General features: G+C 31.3%; 2 protein-coding genes across 2 annotated transcripts; one reads left to right on the plus strand and one right to left on the minus strand.

Moving 5' to 3' along the window:
• The first annotated feature begins 1,255 nt into the window (after nucleotides 1-1,255).
• LOC112282425 (flavonoid 3'-monooxygenase) lies at nucleotides 1,256-3,774 on the plus strand. The gene is made up of 4 exons (XM_024519994.3): nucleotides 1,256-1,858; nucleotides 1,972-2,335; nucleotides 2,436-2,784; nucleotides 2,875-3,774. Exons 1-4 carry the CDS (start codon nucleotides 1,585-1,587, stop codon nucleotides 3,508-3,510), a joined length of 1,623 nt encoding a protein of 540 aa, XP_024375762.1. The 5' UTR covers nucleotides 1,256-1,584; the 3' UTR covers nucleotides 3,511-3,774.
• Nucleotides 3,775-7,081: 3,307 nt separating this feature from the next.
• On the minus strand, nucleotides 7,082-11,193 carry LOC112282079 (pyruvate dehydrogenase E1 component subunit alpha-1, mitochondrial). The gene is made up of 9 exons (XM_024519269.3): nucleotides 10,970-11,193; nucleotides 10,156-10,588; nucleotides 9,586-9,741; nucleotides 9,126-9,338; nucleotides 8,559-8,633; nucleotides 8,320-8,400; nucleotides 8,000-8,071; nucleotides 7,644-7,790; nucleotides 7,082-7,423 (listed from the first exon to the last, which is right to left on the minus strand). Exons 2-9 carry the CDS (start codon nucleotides 10,489-10,491, stop codon nucleotides 7,229-7,231), a joined length of 1,275 nt encoding a protein of 424 aa, XP_024375037.1. The 5' UTR covers nucleotides 10,492-10,588; nucleotides 10,970-11,193; the 3' UTR covers nucleotides 7,082-7,228.
• Between the last annotated feature and the right edge of the window lie 9,193 nt (nucleotides 11,194-20,386).

Consider the following 20,386-nt stretch of genomic DNA (forward strand, 5'->3'; position numbering starts at 1 on the left):
TTTGGAATACTCTGCAATAGAGCCTCGGCATGAGACGATTGATCCCGGTTAGTGTCAGATTTGTTGTCCCTTCCTGCCACAAAAACTGCATGGATTTTCTGTTCGCATTTACTAAAGCAATGTACTGATTACTAGTCATGCAGCTGTGTGTCACTCTTCTCATTGGACATCTTCAGAAACTACTGACCATAATAGAGAGAGTTCAAATGCGAGTTCTGTAAGCTCTTTGCATGTCATATATCAGACGGCCGTGGTGGAATGGGCATACATTTGGTACCTGGTACTGGATGAACGAGGAATTCAAGTGGCTCCTCGCACCAGAACATTTTTATAAATCCTGAACCCTTAACCCTGTATAATTGCTCATCGATGATTTTGTGTGTCTTTTTTGAAATCCCAAATTCTTAACCCCGCAATCCTCCTACCAATATTTTAGACACTGCCAACAATAGGTTTCCTGTCAGTAAATTGTTCACAAATTCTGAGGACAAAGTGCGACACAGCTACGAGAATGACACGCATGGATGACGGACGGTGAAGTAAAAAGGACAGAGTGGGTGGTGGATACGTGTTCTGCGAAATTTTACATCTTTCAACTCGATTTCAGAATTTAAGATGAATATCCTTGGAAATAAATTAAGATGTAAGCTTGTGAAAATGAAGGTTCATAAGTAATATGGCGTGTTGCGCAACAAGGTAGAACTGCACAAGTTAATTGACTGTACTTAAACATTCTGTTCTATTGTCGGGTTTAGAGTGCACGAGAATTGGGCGTTAAAACTTGCAACCTTGAAAATAAACTCAATCTTTGGCCTCGTCACCCCAGTTCAAAGATTCATGCAACACTAAATGGAGTTCTCTATTCTATTTGTTGGTCACTTTCTATCCTGTGGAATACTGGTGATGGTCGTCCTGTACGAAAGATTCATTGTTAGTTTTCGCACACCACGAATTGCGTTATCTTTTGTAACATGCGGTAGCCACTCCAAATATTAAAAGGCCGTGAATACGGCATTGACTTCGACCTGGACTTAAAACTGAAGGATTAGTTCAAGTCAGTAGCTCATTCATTCTCTTTGAACATGTGTAGGCTTTCCAGTTTAAACTGGGTTTGAAGCTTCGTGATAGTTATTACCTTAACGCTTCACATGTGTCAAAGGGTTCTGCTCTGGTGCACTAAATAACAGAAGAGAACGTGACGAAACTTCACCAGAATTATGGTGGATCGTCCACAAGGTTTGTAATCTTTCGTTTAACTCAATTCAGCTTCGGTGGCCGGAGGATGGTCAAATTATATGACAATTTTGTGACTAAGGATGATTAAATTATGTGGCCAAACTCTGACTACGTCACTCGCCGTCCTCCAGTACACTTTCAAAAGCTCATGATGATTCTGATCTGCTGGTACTTTCAGGACCCCGTATTCTATAGTTTTATCAACTTCTCGGCATTATTCAAAAGCTCGGTTCCAAATATTCTTATGCGAAAAAATTGCTCCAGACGCTGCCTCACAGTGGTGAAGTTGAAGTTTGTTAGGTTCAGCTCGGTCGAACTTCTCACTGTAGTCTCAATTCAAGTCGCTGGATGGGATTTGTGGAGATGACGCAGAATTGGAGACTTTGGCTCCAAGAAGGCTCGAATGTTTCCGTATATGGGACGGTGTTGTTTGTGATGTTCACAACATCGTGTATCTTACACGTTCTATCGGCGATTGAACGAAGGAAGAAGCTGCCTCCGGGTCCTTGGCCATGGCCTTTTATCGGCAATTTGGGTGTTGTCCTCCGGAAGACGGGTGCAAGGCACAAGTTTTTACAGGCGCTGGGTGCAAAATACGGAGGCCTCATGTACCTCGGGTTGGGTATGCCTTGGCACTAAGACTCCTTTCTTGTTCTTTTTCTGCAACCTTCTTCAAAACATGTTCTAGGGCCTGAACTTTCTACTTATCTGGGACTTGTTTTTGGTTGCTTTCAGGACAAATTCCTTGTCTCGTGGTTTCTTCCGTTGCGGTAGTTGAGTCCATGTTTAAGAGTCACGATGCAACATTCTCGGACCGGCCTCAGACATACTTCAGGAAAGTTCAATACGGAGATTCTGCCATGAGAAGTCTGTCAAGTGCTGGTTATGGGTCATACTGGCGCCAAGTACGACGCATGTGCAACACGGAGCTCTTCTCCCCAGGTACCCATGCCTCTCAGGAAGGAGTGAGGAGAGAAGAGATTCAGAACATGCTGGACGTCCTTGTGCATGAATGCAAGCGAAGGAAACCCATCGACCTCGGGGACTGGCTTTTTGGGGTTTCTACCAACAACATGACTCGAATGCTTATCAACAAAAGGTGGGGCTATTGATAGTCAATTGCCTTTAATCAAGAGCATCGATTGTGCTCCATGGATACTTCTGAGGTGGATTTGAAGCATGCTTGTTGAATGTGGCAGATACTACGGAACTGGAGCAGAAATTCCGGAAAAAAAGGAAGAATTTCAAGGGATGGTGAAAAGCAGGACGAGAGCAGCAGGGACCTTTGTAATCAGCGACTTCATTCCATCCTTGACCTTCATTGCAAAGCTACAAGGATTGCCTAAACGGTTTCGTGAGAGTCATGAATCGGCAAAGGCACAAATGGAGAGTGTTCTGGATGTGGAGGAGCACAGGAAGAATGCTATTGCAAGGGCTTCAGTGGATATCAAGTCTGAGTATTCGCCAGATTTTGTAGATGTGTTGTTAAAAGCGCCGTTGGACGATGGCCAGCCACTTGCAGATTCAGACATCAAGTTTTTGCTCACGGTAAATATCAATTGCAGGACTGAATTCAACAATTAATGATTGATGGAACTCGTACTCACGTGGAAGATTTGGTGGATCATGCATTCGCAGGACCTCATGATCGCTGGAACAGAGACGACTGGGATTACAGTGGAATGGGCCATGGTAGAGCTCATGCTCCGTCCAGAATTGCGGAAGCAAGCTCAGGAGGAGATTGACGCAGTGGTGGGTGCAGATCCTGAGCGGTTTGTGCAGGAGTCCGACATCCAGAAACTGCCATTCCTAGTAGCGATTCTGAAGGAAACCTTCCGTGTTCATCCTGTTGCCCCTCTCAACGTCATGCGATCTTCTTACGAACCTTGTGAGTTTGCTGGATACTATTTGCCAGCTCAAACAAGGTTGATAGTGAACCAATATGCGATACATCGGGATCCAAGTGTGTATGAAAACCCAGACAAGTTCGAGCCCAGAAGGTTCATGGAGAATCCGGAAGTGAACCCCCTCTCTGGTCGCGATTCCTACCAGCTGATTCCATTTGGAGTGGGTCGGCGGATGTGTCCTGCCTCCAATCTGGCATTCACCATGGCCTTGTTGATGTTGGCCAATCTTCTGCACACTTTTGACTGGTCGTTTCCTGATGGCGTTACTGCAGACAACTTCGATGTGTCGGAGGAGTTTCTGGGGACTGTGCTCCGCAAAAAGACCCCAACAATTTTGATGGCTAAACCGAGGAGCCATGTGCAATGACACAAATCTTACAGAGCTTGAACCACGAGTTCTACACAACCTGAGGGAGCTACACACACTCTGCAGCCAAGGTTCTTCTCCGGAGACCTTTTAAGCTAGATCTTGCTAGAGGTGCCGTGTCCACTTTTCAATGATGTTAGTATAGATAACAAAAGTATACTTTCGGGAATGAGCTTGAATTTATCCAGTACACATGTATATATGTGTGTATGTGTGTGTATATATGTAAATATATTTTTACATACAATTTACCTCTTCAACCTCCGTTGCTTGATAGACGTTGGAATGTAATTCTTATCAAGTATTTTATGTACATAGAATGCATGACATACGGTGTTCTCTTTACATGTGAATTTTTGAAGTAGGACGAGGGTTCTATGTCGGATTATTGAAGTTTGTGCGTTTAGAGTATATTATTCATGTTTTTCTATTTGTATTTTCACTGAATTAAGTGTTTCAAACACTGAGTGTGTACAACAATTACTCATGTGATGTTAAACCCTACTTAGTAGTCAAAATTGTTCACTGGTAGTGAAATTCTTTTCTCCTGTGATGTGATTTCTTAAAACTCCAATTCTTTTTTGTTTTACAATTGCACAAAGTGGATGTGCACAAACAAAAAACTGAAGTGTTGATAATTTGACTAATTTCATGTAATTGATATTTCATGATATTTTCTCCTGTGAAATTAATTCAAAAAATATCATCACTGACATAATATTTATACACAGCCACACTCACACACACACACACACACATATATATATATGTAAATGAGAATAATAATGTACAAGTAATTTACGATTTTAATTATTAATTTGAAACAATTTTGGACACTTCAACAAGCAAAGGGTGAAATTTTATTGCTTTTCTCATATTCTACAATATCACAACCAAATTTTTAGTAAAACTTCTATTGATGGTGCTCTGATTTAAGTCTGATTGAAGAAATGCTTTGTAATGACTCTTTTTAAGATTTACAAGTCTTGTGAGGAAAGTAGAATTAAAAAATAAAAAATAAAAATTTCTACAATTTGCTAAAATTGCTAAAATTTTAGGTTAAAAATTTAACTTACTTTTTCACTTCCAATTCATATAGATGAAATAGTCTACTTTATACAAAAATAAATAAGAATACATTGTTGCTAAAGACATTTTAAAAAATTTGAATTAATTTGGGAAAAAAAAGTTAGTAGTCAAAGCATTACATATATTTTTAAAAAGTGTTCTTAACCAAAAAATTCAGATAAATTCAGATAATAAATTCAATAATTTAAAATTTATAAGTTACAAGCTTTAGTTTTGGATTTCTAAAGTTGATAATATATTTTTCAAAATTTCAATAATCTATCAGAAACTCTTTAAATTTATATGTATGTAAAATTTAGATTTAAATTCTTAATTTTATTTAAATAAAAAATTAAATCAGATATCCGTTTATTTTATTTTATTTAAGATTATTTTTTATGTTATTTAAATATCATTTAATGCATTAATAATAATATTCTGAGTACTTAGTTTTTAGTTTTAATGCTAAAACAAATCTGGTTTAATTTCTTGCTAAGTCAAAATAATCAATATATGATTTAAAATTTTAAAAATTTAATAAAAATAAGTTATTAATAAAATAATGTTTTGGTATTGGTTTTAAGAAAAAAAATTAATAAATGGTGTTAATAAAATGTACAAATTCTTTATGCAGACACATTGTATGGCATTTTGAAAGTTTCAATTTTTTTCAAAACTTAATTAAAAAATATGTAGCAAACAATAACAGGTGTACTATACTTTTTATAATATTCTAGAAAAAATGACTTTATTATTAAACCAATTACATTTCTTATATAAGTGCTAGTAATTTAAGATTATGCCAATATTTAGAAACAACACAACTTTATAATATCTTATTCAACTAAATAACTTTAATGCAGCTAAGTATAATAATTTTATTTAATAAATTAAAAAAGATACACTTTGATGCATATCTTAGGTTCACATTGCTAACATAAAAAAACAAACTATAATTTAACAAATTTATTATAAATCGTCACTAATGACTATATATATATATATATATATATATATATATTACATAGACATAATATAAATTTATATTATTATTATTATAATTAAACTTTTAATATTTATAGTATCAACATATTATATTTTAAAATTACATATAAATAACCATATATACTTTAATTTAATTATATCATTTTAAATATTTTATTATTATTTACAATTTTATTTCCCATCAAAATACTAGAATTATATTTAATAGCAATATTAAAAATTAATCCCACTTTGCATTATTTATAAATTTTCTTCAATTTGTTAATACAAATAAATTATCTATTAAATAATATTATGGACACAATTGTAAATAGACTTGTAACAAGACAACATACACATATATAAAACTTGGAAGGAATAAAGTAAACTAAAGATGTTGATAAAATTGTTGATAAGTTGTTGATAAGATTGAAGATAGTTTTAACCTTGCATCTATATATACTAGCTAACAATTAGATTGTGTAGAAGCTTCTTAAGAACTTCAACTCTTGCAACCCAAATGTCCAACTTGTAAGACACTTCCATATTAATTTTCTTGAAAAACGAAATTTCTTAGAGAAACCACAATAAGCACATCTATAATTTCAAGTTATATCTAAGAAACATTTCTAATGTTTCTTGAGAAATATAGTACTATTTATTTCTATTTACTTCTACTTGTTTAGGTAGAATTAGGATCCTAGAAAGATTCATATAATTATTTTCTAAATTTGCTAGATAAAACACATAATTTTCTAAATAACTATAATTACATTACAAAAATAATTCTTGAAGTTTTTTTTGAGTTGGTACCAAATAAAACCAAATTCAATCTCAAATATATAAATAACTAAGAATTTGCTGAACATGCCAATTTGTACAACCTAAAACATCACAAAAAGATTTAAGGACACAATTTCTTTTTTTACAAATTATTATTCATCTTGTTTACTTGACTATAATTGAATCAGACACTATCTTTTGCCAACTAATTATTACTAAAAGTATTCCAGTTGCACACCAAAATTCTAAATTAATTTTAGACTAATTCCAAATCCACTAAGAACAATTTCACAATAATACTAAAAACAAATGTTAGTATGCATGTTTCTAGTTTTTTAAACAAGATAACATTTATTTTAACAATATTTTTTATTTTTATTTTAAAAAACATCAGGTTGATTTATTTTTTTTCAAATTGAAAAGATTACATTCCGAGTCATTTGAAATGGGAACTGTCAACATTTAATACAAAAGGTGTCCAACATGTGTTCACGAAATCAAGCTTTTGTAACCATTTCCAGGTTGCTGTCATGGTTTAACTGCTGCAGTAGAAGTGAGTTTTAAACCCAGTAATGGACAAGTTACAGTCCGGATATTCATTAGCAGGAAAGTTCAGAAATTTAGTAGATTTTAATGCATAAAACCATAAAAAGCTTCGGTCAACAATGTCTTGCATTTCGAAATTGCTGATACACTTCGCGAGTGTTGTAAATCAAACCAAGAGAGAATAACCACATATTGTGAAATTGTTTTACAGCTCTGCAATTACTGATCATATTTTGGGAGTCTTTACAAATGACTTGTTTGAGTTTTCAAAATTTTAGACGTCACCTAAAACTTGTACTCAGTAGATCAAATATATCTCAAACTTTTGACAAGAAAATCAAGACATCTGAACTTTGCTGTGTTTTCTGTCACAGCCTGTGACTATGAGACCAGAGTCAGCTTTGTATATGTTAGCAAATAACTCTTCTTCACCTGGAAACTCAGCCTCCCGAGCCTTCGCAGACGCCTCATCCACTTCATGCCGAATCTGCTTGTCAAGGTCCTTAAGCTCCTCGTTTGTAGCCAGCTCCTCCTGACAATTCATTTCATTTCTCTAATGAGATGATGACAAACACTATCAACAACCTTCATGTGTTTGAGAGATCATTTCAGCTAAGGTAAGGTATGAATATGTATCATAATATTCTAGGTTGTTATTCCAGACAAACACAAATACAAGTATGATAATGTCTGCATTTTGAGCTGCGCGTCATGAGAAGCTCTTGACAACACTGCAGGGGCGATGCTCTTACTTTCAAGATGATCTTACGGACGCGTTCTATGGGATCGCGCTCTTGCCTCATCCCTTGAATTTCTTGGCGGCTGCGGTAAGTGCTGCCAGGATCTGACATACTGTGACCATGATACCTATAAGTATCTGCTTCCAGAGTTATCGGACCCTGCAAGAATTTGTACAAGTGATTGGGTCAGTCACGAACTGCAATCGATCTAGTGTACTCATTCTTGAAGAGACCCAATTCTTTCATCATCAAACAATTCATCTACAATAAGGTCGAATATTTGTTGTAGTACAGGTGAATCTGTTGTACGCTTCTTATTCGAACATCCTTTACTTGTATTGGCTCCTTACAGGCGGGATTCCACGTACCTTGCCGGAAAGACAATGTTCCTTACAGAGCTTGAATGCTTCTCCAACAGCAAACACATCCATCCCATCTGTCTAAAACTCACAAAGATTTGCACGCGTGTTAATCACGATTCAACTGGATGTAGTGTAACAGCCTTTCATGTATCAGCCCCACCGTAGTATTTTTGGCAAACTTTGAAAACCTAAAATCTGATATTCCGTGTCAAAAAGATGAATGAAATTAAGCACTTGGCCAAACGCAATCGACTTCTCTTTCATGTTATTGCAGCTACTTACAATGCATGATTATTCTGCAATTAGCAAAGTTGTCTAGAACTTACCTTGATGCCTGGAATGTAAGAAACGCGGTCATAGTGGGTCGTCTTCTTTGATGACCGCCACTCTGCTGTCCCCATCCCAAACTGTTCCCATGGCAATCAGTACATGAATTTATCAACCATCTACTTTGGAGGATTACGTCCAACAATGTTGTGAAAAAAGAACTCCATAGATTCCATTAACATCATTTACAGACACATGTACATTTTATTTGCGGGAGAAAGAGAAGAGATAAGCTTACATGGTTGTTTTCAATCACAAGTATGAGAGGTAGGTTCCATAGAGCAGCAAGGTTTTGTGCTTCAAAAAGTTGACCCTGCACACAGAAAAACAATTTGAGAGTTATGTCCTTGCTGTCACAGAAATTCAAATCGAATTTATTTCCTAGAACAATGTACTAATCCAATTTGCTCAAACCTTAAGCATCAAACCAACATGTCGAAAATATTTATCGCATTAGAGCATGATACGAAGAAGCAGATGATGAGCTCACGAAGATGAACTACCATCTTCGTGAACTACCGTTACTGTTAATAGAGAAGGAAAACGAACATGATCACTCTTTGAAAACCTTTGTTAAAATACTCCTAGTAATAGCATCCTGTAGTAAGCTATAGCAGATTAGTACATGTTTCCATCCTGATCGAAAGTGAAAATGGATTTTGATAGGACTAGGCAACATTAGATCGTTTGAGGTAACAAGAACACCTTATGCCAGTTTTGTAATCGACGTTGCGCAGTAGAGGAGATTACAAAACAATTACGCTTGCTACTGGGAGCAGGTTAAATGATATTAGAAGCTGGAAACCTGATTGCCGGCACCATCTCCGTAAATTGCCGCTGTCACATTAGGTTTCTTCTCATACTTCTGACCGAATGCGAGTCCTGCGCCAAGAGGTGGAGTCGTTCCAACAATACCCCACCCACCCCAAAAGTTGTGTTCCCTGTGGTACAAATGCATGGAGCCTCCTTTGCCAAGAGCACACCCCGTCCTCTTACCCATCAACTCGGAGAACAGTTCCTGAGAATCACACAAAGTCCCACTCAAAGAATAACACAGGTAAGCGTTGCGTTGTTGGTAAATGAAATAAAGATTCCCACAAATTTTGAGAAAGGAACTAAGCTGTCATATTAGCTTCATTCTTCCAAAAGACAAATCCTTCTACTTAAGCTCAATATAATGCATGTATAGACCAAATATTGTGGCCAGGCGACACCTCAGGAGCCTCAATGACCATGTACAGCAGGTGGATGGATATATAACTTACAAAGACAGTACCTCCCCTCCCTAAGAAAATGCCGTGATCTCTGTACGCAGTTATAACATTATCATCGTAGGACAGGGCTCTTTCCAATCCAACCGAAACAGCTTCTTGGCCATCGTAGAGATGGCAAAATCCGCGAATCATTTGAGATTTAAACAACTGCACGCAAATGAAAAATCCGATGATATTCTTTAAAAGTTGATCAATTAAGGTTAAATTTTGAATGTAAAATGAGCAAGACGTGTACTAAGAGTTGAAAAAAACGGTTGGAAGAAGATATACTACAAATGATTCCAGTGAGAGGAATAAAGCTTCAGGAGACGATACAAGTCTAAAATTCTCCGTGTAGATCAGTACCAGATCTTCATTCTCTTCTAAGGACCCTAAATTCAGTTGAACGTCAACCAGCCTTTCTAGATGAAAGGCTGGTCCACACAGGAAACGGTGTGAACCAAATAGTATACGTAACGATACAAAGTGTTGGATATGGCATCAGAGAATCGTATATAGCATAAAGAGAAAATATGAATCGAAGTATTTCATAGAATAGTAACATGAGAAACGGCAACACACCATGTCAGCTGCAATTTCTGCCCTCCTGATGATTTGCATGTCTGTGTAGATTTTCATAAGCTCTTCCTTGTTTGTGGTAGTTACTTGGGATGGCCCAGACTCCAACAGATGTAGATCAAACTTCACCGGAATCTCCACATCAATTTCCCCAGAGTCAGATTTTTTGCTAGTGGGATTGGTTTCTTTACCAGAACATTCTGCAGAGTACCTCCTCGTAAGAAACACAGTCCTGCAGAAATTTCCCTTTTCTGCCAACCCACTTTTTAACGGCGATTCCTGCAAACCCTTGCTCAGGGCTGCCGCAGCCAACTTCAACATACTTTTGGATCCGTTCATACTGTAAAGCCTCGTCTGCTAATTCCCAGTTTATTTCCCTTCAAAAGCCCCCCCAGATGAACAGCTCCGTGATTCTGGACACGAGTTTCAGCGTAACCTGGAACATTCTCACTCAAAATCACATCAATGCTAAAAAAGGATTAAAAGAAAACATCTGAAAGTACATCAACATCCATGTCCATCACTCTGTACAGCAAATGGCTTTCCGAGGCTGTCCAGTAGCAATCTAGGTATGCGTCCACACACATTCTACCTATCTCAAGTGGACATCCCAACGTCTCAATGCACTACTCAAACACGTCCTCCCCTAATTCTATCTTTTAACCCAATCAATCTCACCACACATAATCCACAAACTTCCAAAGGACTCACAATACCAAGAAACCACAAACTCATCAAAAAACATTCAAGCGGAGCTGCTGCACATCCTCATCACCACCACCCCCGCCCCCGTTTCTCCACAGAATCCAACACTTACTTCATAACCTGGACACAGTCCAACTTGACACCAAATATCGGCTCCGAAACTCAAACTTCCTTCCTGAAAATCCCAACAAAGCTGTGCAACTAACTCTACCGTAAAGCACAGCGTGCGGTGTTTAGACAACCAGGCAGAAGCAGGGGATCGGGCGCAGGGGCCATGGAATGGAATAAGGGAGAGAGGGGCATGAAACACGATGCAATTGCTGGCGAGAGCAGAGAGAGATGCGCAAAGTAATTAGTCGAGAATTGTGTGTCGGATTCTCTTTGCAAACGGAATGGGAGAGTGAGTGAGGGTTAGACTGTCCCGTCACCACGCCACTTGGCTTGGCTAGAGAAAGACGGCTAGCATGGCGGACGGGTGGACACGACGACTCTTTGCGCGGTCGTCGAATACCACTCGCTGCTCCTTATGACCGTGGGTATATACCCGGTTTCGATGTCGGGTTAGTCTTCCCGGGTATATTACAGCAACACAAACCCGGGTATCGATGGGTGTACTTGTTTCGTCGGATTATCTCTACTATAGAATGAACACATTACGGGGGGGGGGGGGGTAAATCAATGGAGACAAATTCACAATCATCTTTGTTTTCATCAATACTTTTGTTTGATTGTTTTCATGGAAACTTAACTTAACTTAACTTAACTTAACTTGTTGATTCACATGGCCTTAACAAAACCAAGAGCTGGTTCAAATTGCACATGTGGGTAGCCATATGCGCTCCATGACAGAGTCATAAGAAGATTCAATATTTGGTTCAAAACACTGGACAAACAACCAAGATGGGCTTTGTATTTCCTACGCCATGGCTGTGTTGCATACATCATCCACCAATTAAAACAAAGTTGCTTTGCTTGCTTATCTGGTGAATTGCTCTTGCAACAGTTCATTGTGGCTACTCATTACTATTTTTGAAATTAACTAATTTTTTGCATATTCTTTGTGCCTACAACATGGGTTTAATTAGTTTTTGTTTAATTAATGTCATAATTTTTTAAATATGTGACTTTTTTTATGTTTTTAAACAAAAATGATGTGACATGTGTCTTTGGATATATATATATAGGCATGTATATTTTTCCAACAACATAATCTAATACAAAACAATATTAGTATGTTACAGAATTTTAATGCTTTTAAATTTATAAATTCATTTGAGTGTATAGATGATTGAATAGTTCTCTAATGTATTTTTTTTTTATTTGTGGAAATATAAATTTTATTGTATATTTGACTTCAGCTCTACAATTAAATATTATAAAAAAAGTCATTTAGTAAGTACAATTTTTTTTTTTTCTTCTTTTTCATTACAGAAAATTACAAGTAAAAATTCTAAGTATTGCATTTTAAAAGATTAAAAAATGTATAAATATCTGTAAATTCTCTCTAACAAATAATTTGTAACTATTTTTTTTGGAATTTAAAACAATAGTAATAATAATTTCTATTTTCAAGTGTACATAAATATTTATTTTAACAGTAACATCACACATGATTTGCATCTTTAATTAAAAGTACAAAATACCAAGTTAATTAATATTTTATTTATCTTAAAACTATTGTTTCAAGATGATAGTAATAAAACTATGTTTGATGGATATGACATGATTGTTTAAATCATAACCATGTCTTTCCAACGGGAAAGGCATTTTTGAAATTACAATCACAATGTGTTTTAGTTCACATGTTATATTAATATTCATATTCCTTCTGCTGTTAAACAAATTTAGAAACAACAGGTTATGATCACATGTTTGGTTTTAGTTGGCACTCTGTTGAAGTATTAACAAAGTACTCAAATAATCTAGTGGTATCATACTACTCAAATTGAAAAACCCAAATTTAACTGCCCTTTTTTTTCCTCATTTTTTTATTGATTAAGTGTAAAGTCTTTTTTTGGTAAAAGTCGTTATTTTCATTTATATACAGTCTGTATATATATATATATATATATATATATACACATACACACAAATACAGTAATATTGCCACTTTTTTTATATTTTTGTTCAATATTCAAACAGAAGAATTGTTTTATATGATTAACTTCTAAGATAAGCTCTCCTATTTTCAAATATGTGTAAGCAATGAAAACATCTAAATAATATGTACAAATTTAACTAGAGATGCATGTATGTTTTTGACTAATTAATCCTTTGTTTCTTTATTTGATAATTCTAAATTTACAATCTTTGAGGTATTTTATCAGAATTTATTTGAAATCCTAATTACAATCAAATACGAACCTGTGCACAATTCAAAATTAAGCATGAATGCTCTCTCCTTCTCTCCCTAAACATCAAAAATAGATTTATCTATGTTAGGGTCCAATATTAAAGAACTTTGAAGTGCAGAAAATATTTCAATCCATCCTTTGTTAATTTCTTTCATTTATTTACCAGTCCAGTTCCTGATTGGTTGTAAACATGCATCATGTTCATGAAAACCTGAAGCAGTTGAACAGCTTCAGTTGTTCTTGTTTCTCTTGAGATGTATATTTACATACATACATGCTTACGTACACATCAAAAACTCAAACCTATAATAATATTGGGAGCAAAGAATTAACTGCCTTGGAATTTAAATATAACTTTGTAAGTATTTAAATTTGAAAATTGATGTATATGGATGGATTTCATTTATTTATTATAATTTAAAACTTTTTTTTTCCTTGTGTAAGATGTTTGAATCCTTGAAGTTTCAGTATACATCTTCATAGATCTTTTTTCCTTTTTTGTTGCATTACTAATTTTGAGGTATTCAAATCTTCTGTTAATAGAGAAATAAAGAAAAAAAGAAAAAAGAAAAGATGTGAATTTTACTATGGTCTTTATTTGTTTCTATATGTGGATTCCTCAAAAATATATTGCAGAGCAACAAATCAAGTGTTTGAATAATGAATTTTTACCCATATTGTACCAACCTTTGGTCTTAATTTACATATCTTTAGTTAAATATCAACAATAAAAGTAAAAAAATATTTTGTCTATTTTTCAATTGTTTAATTTCTTTGAAGTACTTTTTGTGAAATATCTTTTGTATTATTTGTAGATTAGATAAAGGCTTCAATTTTTTGGCAAATTCAAATAAGTTTCTTCACATAAAGCTTGATATTTCTCTGTTATCAAAGTTATGAATCACAAATAATCAAAAAATCAATACATTCTTGTATTATTAACTAATAGAAGTAATCATTCAAAGATAATACAATATTAAAACTATAATGGCTAGACAAAAAGACAAAAGACTCGAGATTCTTAAAACAAATCTAAGAAAAAAAAAAAAAAAAAAAAAAAAAAAAATTAATAAGAATGAAGAAGGCCTCACTCTTGTATCTACATATACTATCAAACTAAGAGTTATGTAGTAACATTCTATAAGACCTCCAACACGTGTTCAACTTGCAAGACACATATCCAACTTACAAAATAATTTTCTTATATATGTACCATATGGCCAACTTGTACAACAACTCACCAATATATACAACACGTGGCCAAGTTGTTGGCCAAGATTTCAACCTATCAATCACTTATGAACATGTGTAAGGTCAAATTCACATCCATAATTCTTCTAAGAATCTTCTTCATGAGATATTATTAAATTTACTTACTTCTATATAATTATATATAATTATTTTAATTTAGATAATTAATAATATAAATATACATATATCTATGATATTAACCCTTCTTTTAAGGATGAATTCTATAAAAAACAATTATCCCATGTTAAAGAAGTTCAAGATGCAAAAAGTTGTATTTACTATACATTTTGATCTTTGTTTCTTTTGAAGGTAGTTGATAGCACTTCTTGGCTATAAATAATATTTTATACCAAAGAAAAAAGACTAATCTATTATTTGGTTAAAAATATCTTTGATCTCAAATTCATAATTATTGTCCACTTCTATAAGAAGAAGTGACATTTATTTTTTTCTTAGTATATTTATAATCTTATATGGCTTAAGTAGAGATATATAAAATATAAGATGGATCTTTATAGACTTTGATAGGTACAATCAATAAGCAACTAGATTGATCTATTTATAAGTAAAAAATGATCACAATCTATGATAATCTATTGTGTCACAAAGACAAATAATCTTGATAGTATGACAAAGTAATCATATTTTTTTGCTAATGTGGAATTGAAGTTTTTCTTTGCAATGGATATTTATATTCATTTTCTTTTATTATTAATATTTTTTGACTATACCTTTATTATGGTATATATCTTTAATAAATAATTTTTAAAATCTTTTTCCATAGGATTATCAAGTTTTGAAAAGTCAAAAGTATCAAGTTGTAGATAATAATCATAATTAATATAGAAAGGTGATTACTAAATAAAAATATACCTTACTATATTAAGTAAAAATTTCTAATAAAAAAAAATTTCTAATTATCTTCATGGTAATTGATAGTGCATATCAAATATTATTTTAAAATTTGACTCATCCATTTCATGTGTTCACCAATTTGAAAATGGAAAATCAAAGATATTTTATGTCTACCTTCAATATCTTCAAAAGAATTTCTTAAAACCTTGATATAAATTAAGTCTATTTATTCAATATAATATTCTTTAACCATCCATAATAGCAATAAATATTGTCAAAAAAAAAATTAGTTGTTTCTTTAATTGTGATAGTTTTTGTATATAATACAAAATATGCCATCTTGATGAAATAATCTATCTCACAAATATACAATCATATGAACTTGAAATTAGAAGATTGGTGATAAAATCTAGAGAGAAAAAAGACTATAGTTGTTTTAGTATAGGTAATAGTTGGAAAATTTTATAAAATAAATTACAAAGAGTTTTTGACCTTAAAAAACATCTTATGATTGTACAAAGTCTTTAATTGTCTTTCATATTTAGAGCCATCAAAAATATTTTGATATTAAATCTAAAGTCTTGTTGTATCCAAAATATTGTACAAGTAGAAAATTGTAATGAGCTTGATGAGCACATAATTATTCTTTATCTTTTAGAATATATAAGGATCCCTTGAAATAATAATTTTTTTTTAAATTCAAAATTTAAAATATCATAAAATTTAAAAGAATTATTTTTAGTATCATAAATAAGAAGATTTAATGACATAATTTATTGGATTTGATTAAAGATGATTGAATAAAAAATTAATCCTTGTTTCATTGCTCAAAGATAAAATTGCTCCCATTTCAAAAAAAATCTTTGTTGTTAATCAAAAGTTCTATTTTTTTCTTCTTTTGATGCAAAATAAAAGCATCTAAAAAAGGCGTCTAACAAATCTTATTTTTTTCCTAGTTGATAAGTGATTTTAAATTCTAATCTTGACAAAGACATGCTCCAACTAATTTAGCAACAATTCAAAACATGTTTTGATATAAAAGACTTGAAGTTCTTGTGATGCGTATAAACAATTATTAGAATAGAAGCACCTTTCAAATAATGGCACCATTCTTAAAATGCATGTACAACTACAAAAAACTCTTTGTTGTAGATTTTATAATTGATTTCAATTGCTAAAAAGATTCCTTGATTAAAATATCACATAGTGAAGTTTGTCATTTACTCCTATTTGTGAGAATATCACACCTAATGCAAAGTTTGATTCATTTATTTAAATAAAAAATATATTAGAAAAATTAATGTAATATATAATTGAATCTATATTAAAAATTTATTTTAAAGCTATAAATGTTATTTTAGCTTCCTTATTCCATTTATATTTGTTCTTAAAAATCAAGCATGTAGGTAGATCTATAAATTTTTAAAAAATCTTAATAAAGTTCCAATAATAATTGATAAGTTTTAAAAAATATTAGATATTTTTTATTAGTTTTGAAATCTTCCAATCCATAATAGTTCAAACTTTTTAAGAATCCATCATTAGACCATCATTTAAAATAATATATCCTAAGAAGTCAATTTGAGTTGTGTAAAATATACATTTTTTTAATCTTGGTATATAGTTCTAAATTTTTATAACACACAAAAAATATGAAGTTTATATTCTTTTGTGTTCTTAAAATAGATTACAATATTATGTACATAATAGCTTTTAAAATTATCTAAAATTTCTCAAAAAATATTATTTATTAGATTCTAAAAAAATTGATGTATTTATAAGTCCAAAAGAAATGAAATTATATTTAAAATGTCCATATTTGATTTAAAATATAATCTTTTATTCATCTCTTTTTTAATGTATATGAAATTATATTTTTTTTGTAGATTTCTTTTGTATAGATCTTTGCTTAATTCAATTAATTAAAATGCCTTGATATCAAAGATAGAAGATATATATCCTTCATGGTGATATTATTAAATCTTTAACAATCTACTCACATTTGTAGTGATCCATTATTTTTCTTCATAAACATGATTGGAGCTTTTATTAAAAAAATTTGAATGATATATGAAGTTTTTGACCAAGTTCTCATTATTATACTCTTTGAGTGTATCTAATTTGTTTTGTCATAAGTGATAGATTGATCGTAATGACAATTGATCTTATTTAAGATCAATTGAACAAACCTATTGACAATGCTTTAGAAGAATATTTGTATTTTTTAAAAAAAATATCTTGTTAAACATGATATTAGCTTAGAAAGTCACTTAAAATCGTTTTATTATCAAAAATAGATTTGATATAAATAATAAAAAGTGATCTTATTTTTGCAACATGTATGAAAGCCTTTGCACATAACAATAAGTATTTGATTGTATTAGACTTATGATTTTTTACTTGGATAACAAAAGTCTAGATTATGATATGAAAAAAATCAAGATTACAAGCAATCTAGTCTATTTGAAGATTATATTTCTTTAGCTACAAAAAACCTAAAAGAACTAGGTTAGAGGGATATCTAATAATAATAAATATTATTAAGCTATTATAACCATTAGTTGCTATATTTATATAAATAATTTTGTATGTAACATTTCCAAAAGACAACAAATGATTAGTTATAACTTCTACATGCATGAGTTTAATTTTCTTGATTAAAGCTATGTTTAGTTTTCAAAAAAAGATTTTATTTATAAAACAAGATAAGATCTCTAAATTTAATAAAAAAAAAGAATTTTTAATTTTTTGATCATAAACAAACATCTATTATAGAATAAGATGATGGATTTCAAAAAAAAAAATACAAACTTTACTAGATGTTGTACAAAATTCCAATTGTATGGTTCCTATTGTAGTTGGATAAAATTATTTTTTAAAATATTATCTTATTTAGCAACCATGCTCTTTATTTTGTAGTTGTGTTTTTTCTTTAAAAAAATATTAAGTAATGTACTTAAATTTTCTACAATAAAAGCATAATTTTTTTTTGATAAAGTCAAGTTTTTTTTTTTTTTTTTTTTTTTTTTTTTTTTTTTTTGTGAGATATTTAAAAAATATAGTATCAATTTTTATAGATTTTACACTTAATAAATAAGTTTTTTAAAACTAAAGAAATGTGCTTATGACTTGTCTTATTCTTTTCCATCCAAAATCTTTATTTGTGGTGCCTTTCAAAAAGTTGTTTGTCACATGAAATAGCTTAAATAATAAATTATTTTAATGTGTCTACTTTTGATATCATCAATAATAAATCTTTAATATAATTTTTTAATCCATATTAAAATTGATTTTTTGATTTATCATTCCAATCCTTATGGCAAGGAAGGTTTTCAAATTCAGCAATATATGTTCTTTATTTTGTAGTTAAGTGTGATCACTGTTGTAACGATATGAGTTTTGTCTTTGCTACCTTTTGTTATCATTTTTTCAAATTTGGCCATAAATAGTTTCAAGAATGAACAAAGATCATATCAAAATTATAAATTTTTTTTTTTTAAAATGTGCAAATCAAGAAAGAACTATTCTAGATAAGAATGTAGGTATGAATCAAACTTGAATAAATCCATAAAGATATTAGAAAGGAATAACTTTAGATAGAGCTTAATTTATTATAAAAATTCTTAAAACTTGGATTTTATTCCATCAAACTTCTACAACACACTAATCTTTATTTCTTTTATATTTATAGTGGTAAGATCTTTTTGATTAAATAATAATATTAATTTACTTGCTTCTCTTAATTGCACAACTTCTTAGCATCGATATTAGACCTCATTGTTGGCTTCTTCTATAGGCGTGGAAATAATACATCTATGACTAATATTAATAATATATAAAATTTCTACCTTAGGAGTGTTAGCAAGATTGTGAAGATCTACAATAGTTGCAAATCTATTCTTATTTATGCTAAGAGTAGCATCCATAATTTTTCTTTTCACCTTATAACACAAAACTTTAACAAATCTACAAGTCAAATTAGAAGAAGGTAATTTCCAACCTTTAATATTAAATAAAATTTTCTTCAAAGAGTAGTAATTTAGTATCTTTTAAAAAAGAGATAATATTAAAAAGTAAAAAAGTATTAATTTAAAGTTACATAGTTTGAAATTTTTAAATTACAAAAAAATAATTATGATAATATACTCACTTTAAAAAAAAATAAGAATAGTAAATTAATACTCATATCAAATTGTCAAGGATATAAATTATAAATAATCAAAACATCAATATATTCTTATGTCACTTGAAGTGAGTAGATAATTACTCAAAGATAGTAGAATGTAAAAACTACAATGGCTATTACCAAAAAAAAAAGACTAAAGATTCTTGAAATAAGACTAAAAAAAAAAAAAAAAAAAGAATTAATAAGAGTAAAGAAGGCCTCATTCTTACCTTTATATATATTATCAAACTAAGATCTAAGCAGTGACATTCTATAGGACCTCCAACGTATGTCCAACTTATGAAACATGTATCTAACTTATAAGACAAATTTTGATATGTATGCCATATGGCCAACTTGTACTACAAGTTGCCAACATGTGTGACTTATAGTCAACTTGTTGGCTAAGTTTTCAACCTATCCATCAACTACAAACATGTTTAAAATCAAATTTGCCTTTATAAAGCTTATTTATAAGAAATTAACAAGTTTACCTACTTTTATTTACTTCTACCTAAGTCTTTTATTTAAATAATTATAAGTATTAATTATGTCTAAGGTTTAATCTTTGATAAAATCCAATCTTCTAATCTTGATAGTTAATATTATAAATATATATGACCGTAACATCTACTTAATTAATTGATAATTTATTATTTTATTTAAGGTTTTGACTTGCAATATCTCTAATTTTGTAGTTTTTAATGGATACTTTGTATTAATTTTTATTTATTTATATAATTATTTTATTATATATAATCTTTATTACTATATTTATTTAGTATTTCTATTACTTTTGTATAAAATATATTAATCTTTTGTAATAAAAATTATGCCGTTTTTTATATTTAAAAGGTGTTTATATTTTAAAAAATAAGATGAGAGGCCAAAAATTTTAAATCCT

The sequence above is a fragment of the Physcomitrium patens genome, chromosome 5 (genome assembly GCF_059467195.1).
Source record: "Physcomitrium patens ecotype Gransden chromosome 5, ASM5946719v1, whole genome shotgun sequence".
Taxonomy (NCBI): domain Eukaryota; kingdom Viridiplantae; phylum Streptophyta; class Bryopsida; order Funariales; family Funariaceae; genus Physcomitrium; species Physcomitrium patens.

Excerpts from the sequence above, each read along its gene's own strand:
- LOC112282425 (XM_024519994.3), top strand. The coding sequence starts at position 1,585 with ATGGGATTTGTGGAGATGACGCAGAATTGGAGACTTTGGCTCCAAGAA. Across the intron at positions 2,336-2,435 it reads CGAATGCTTATCAACAAAAG|ATACTACGGAACTGGAGCAG; the intron begins GTGGGGCTATTG and ends TGAATGTGGCAG. Across the intron at positions 2,785-2,874 it reads ACATCAAGTTTTTGCTCACG|GACCTCATGATCGCTGGAAC; the intron begins GTAAATATCAAT and ends ATGCATTCGCAG.
- LOC112282079 (XM_024519269.3), bottom strand. The coding sequence starts at position 10,491 with ATGAACGGATCCAAAAGTATGTTGAAGTTGGCTGCGGCAGCCCTGAGC. Across the intron at positions 9,339-9,585 it reads GGAGGGGAGGTACTGTCTTT|GAACTGTTCTCCGAGTTGAT; the intron begins GTAAGTTATATA and ends TGTGATTCTCAG. Across the intron at positions 8,072-8,319 it reads CTTACATTCCAGGCATCAAG|ACAGATGGGATGGATGTGTT; the intron begins GTAAGTTCTAGA and ends TGTGAGTTTTAG.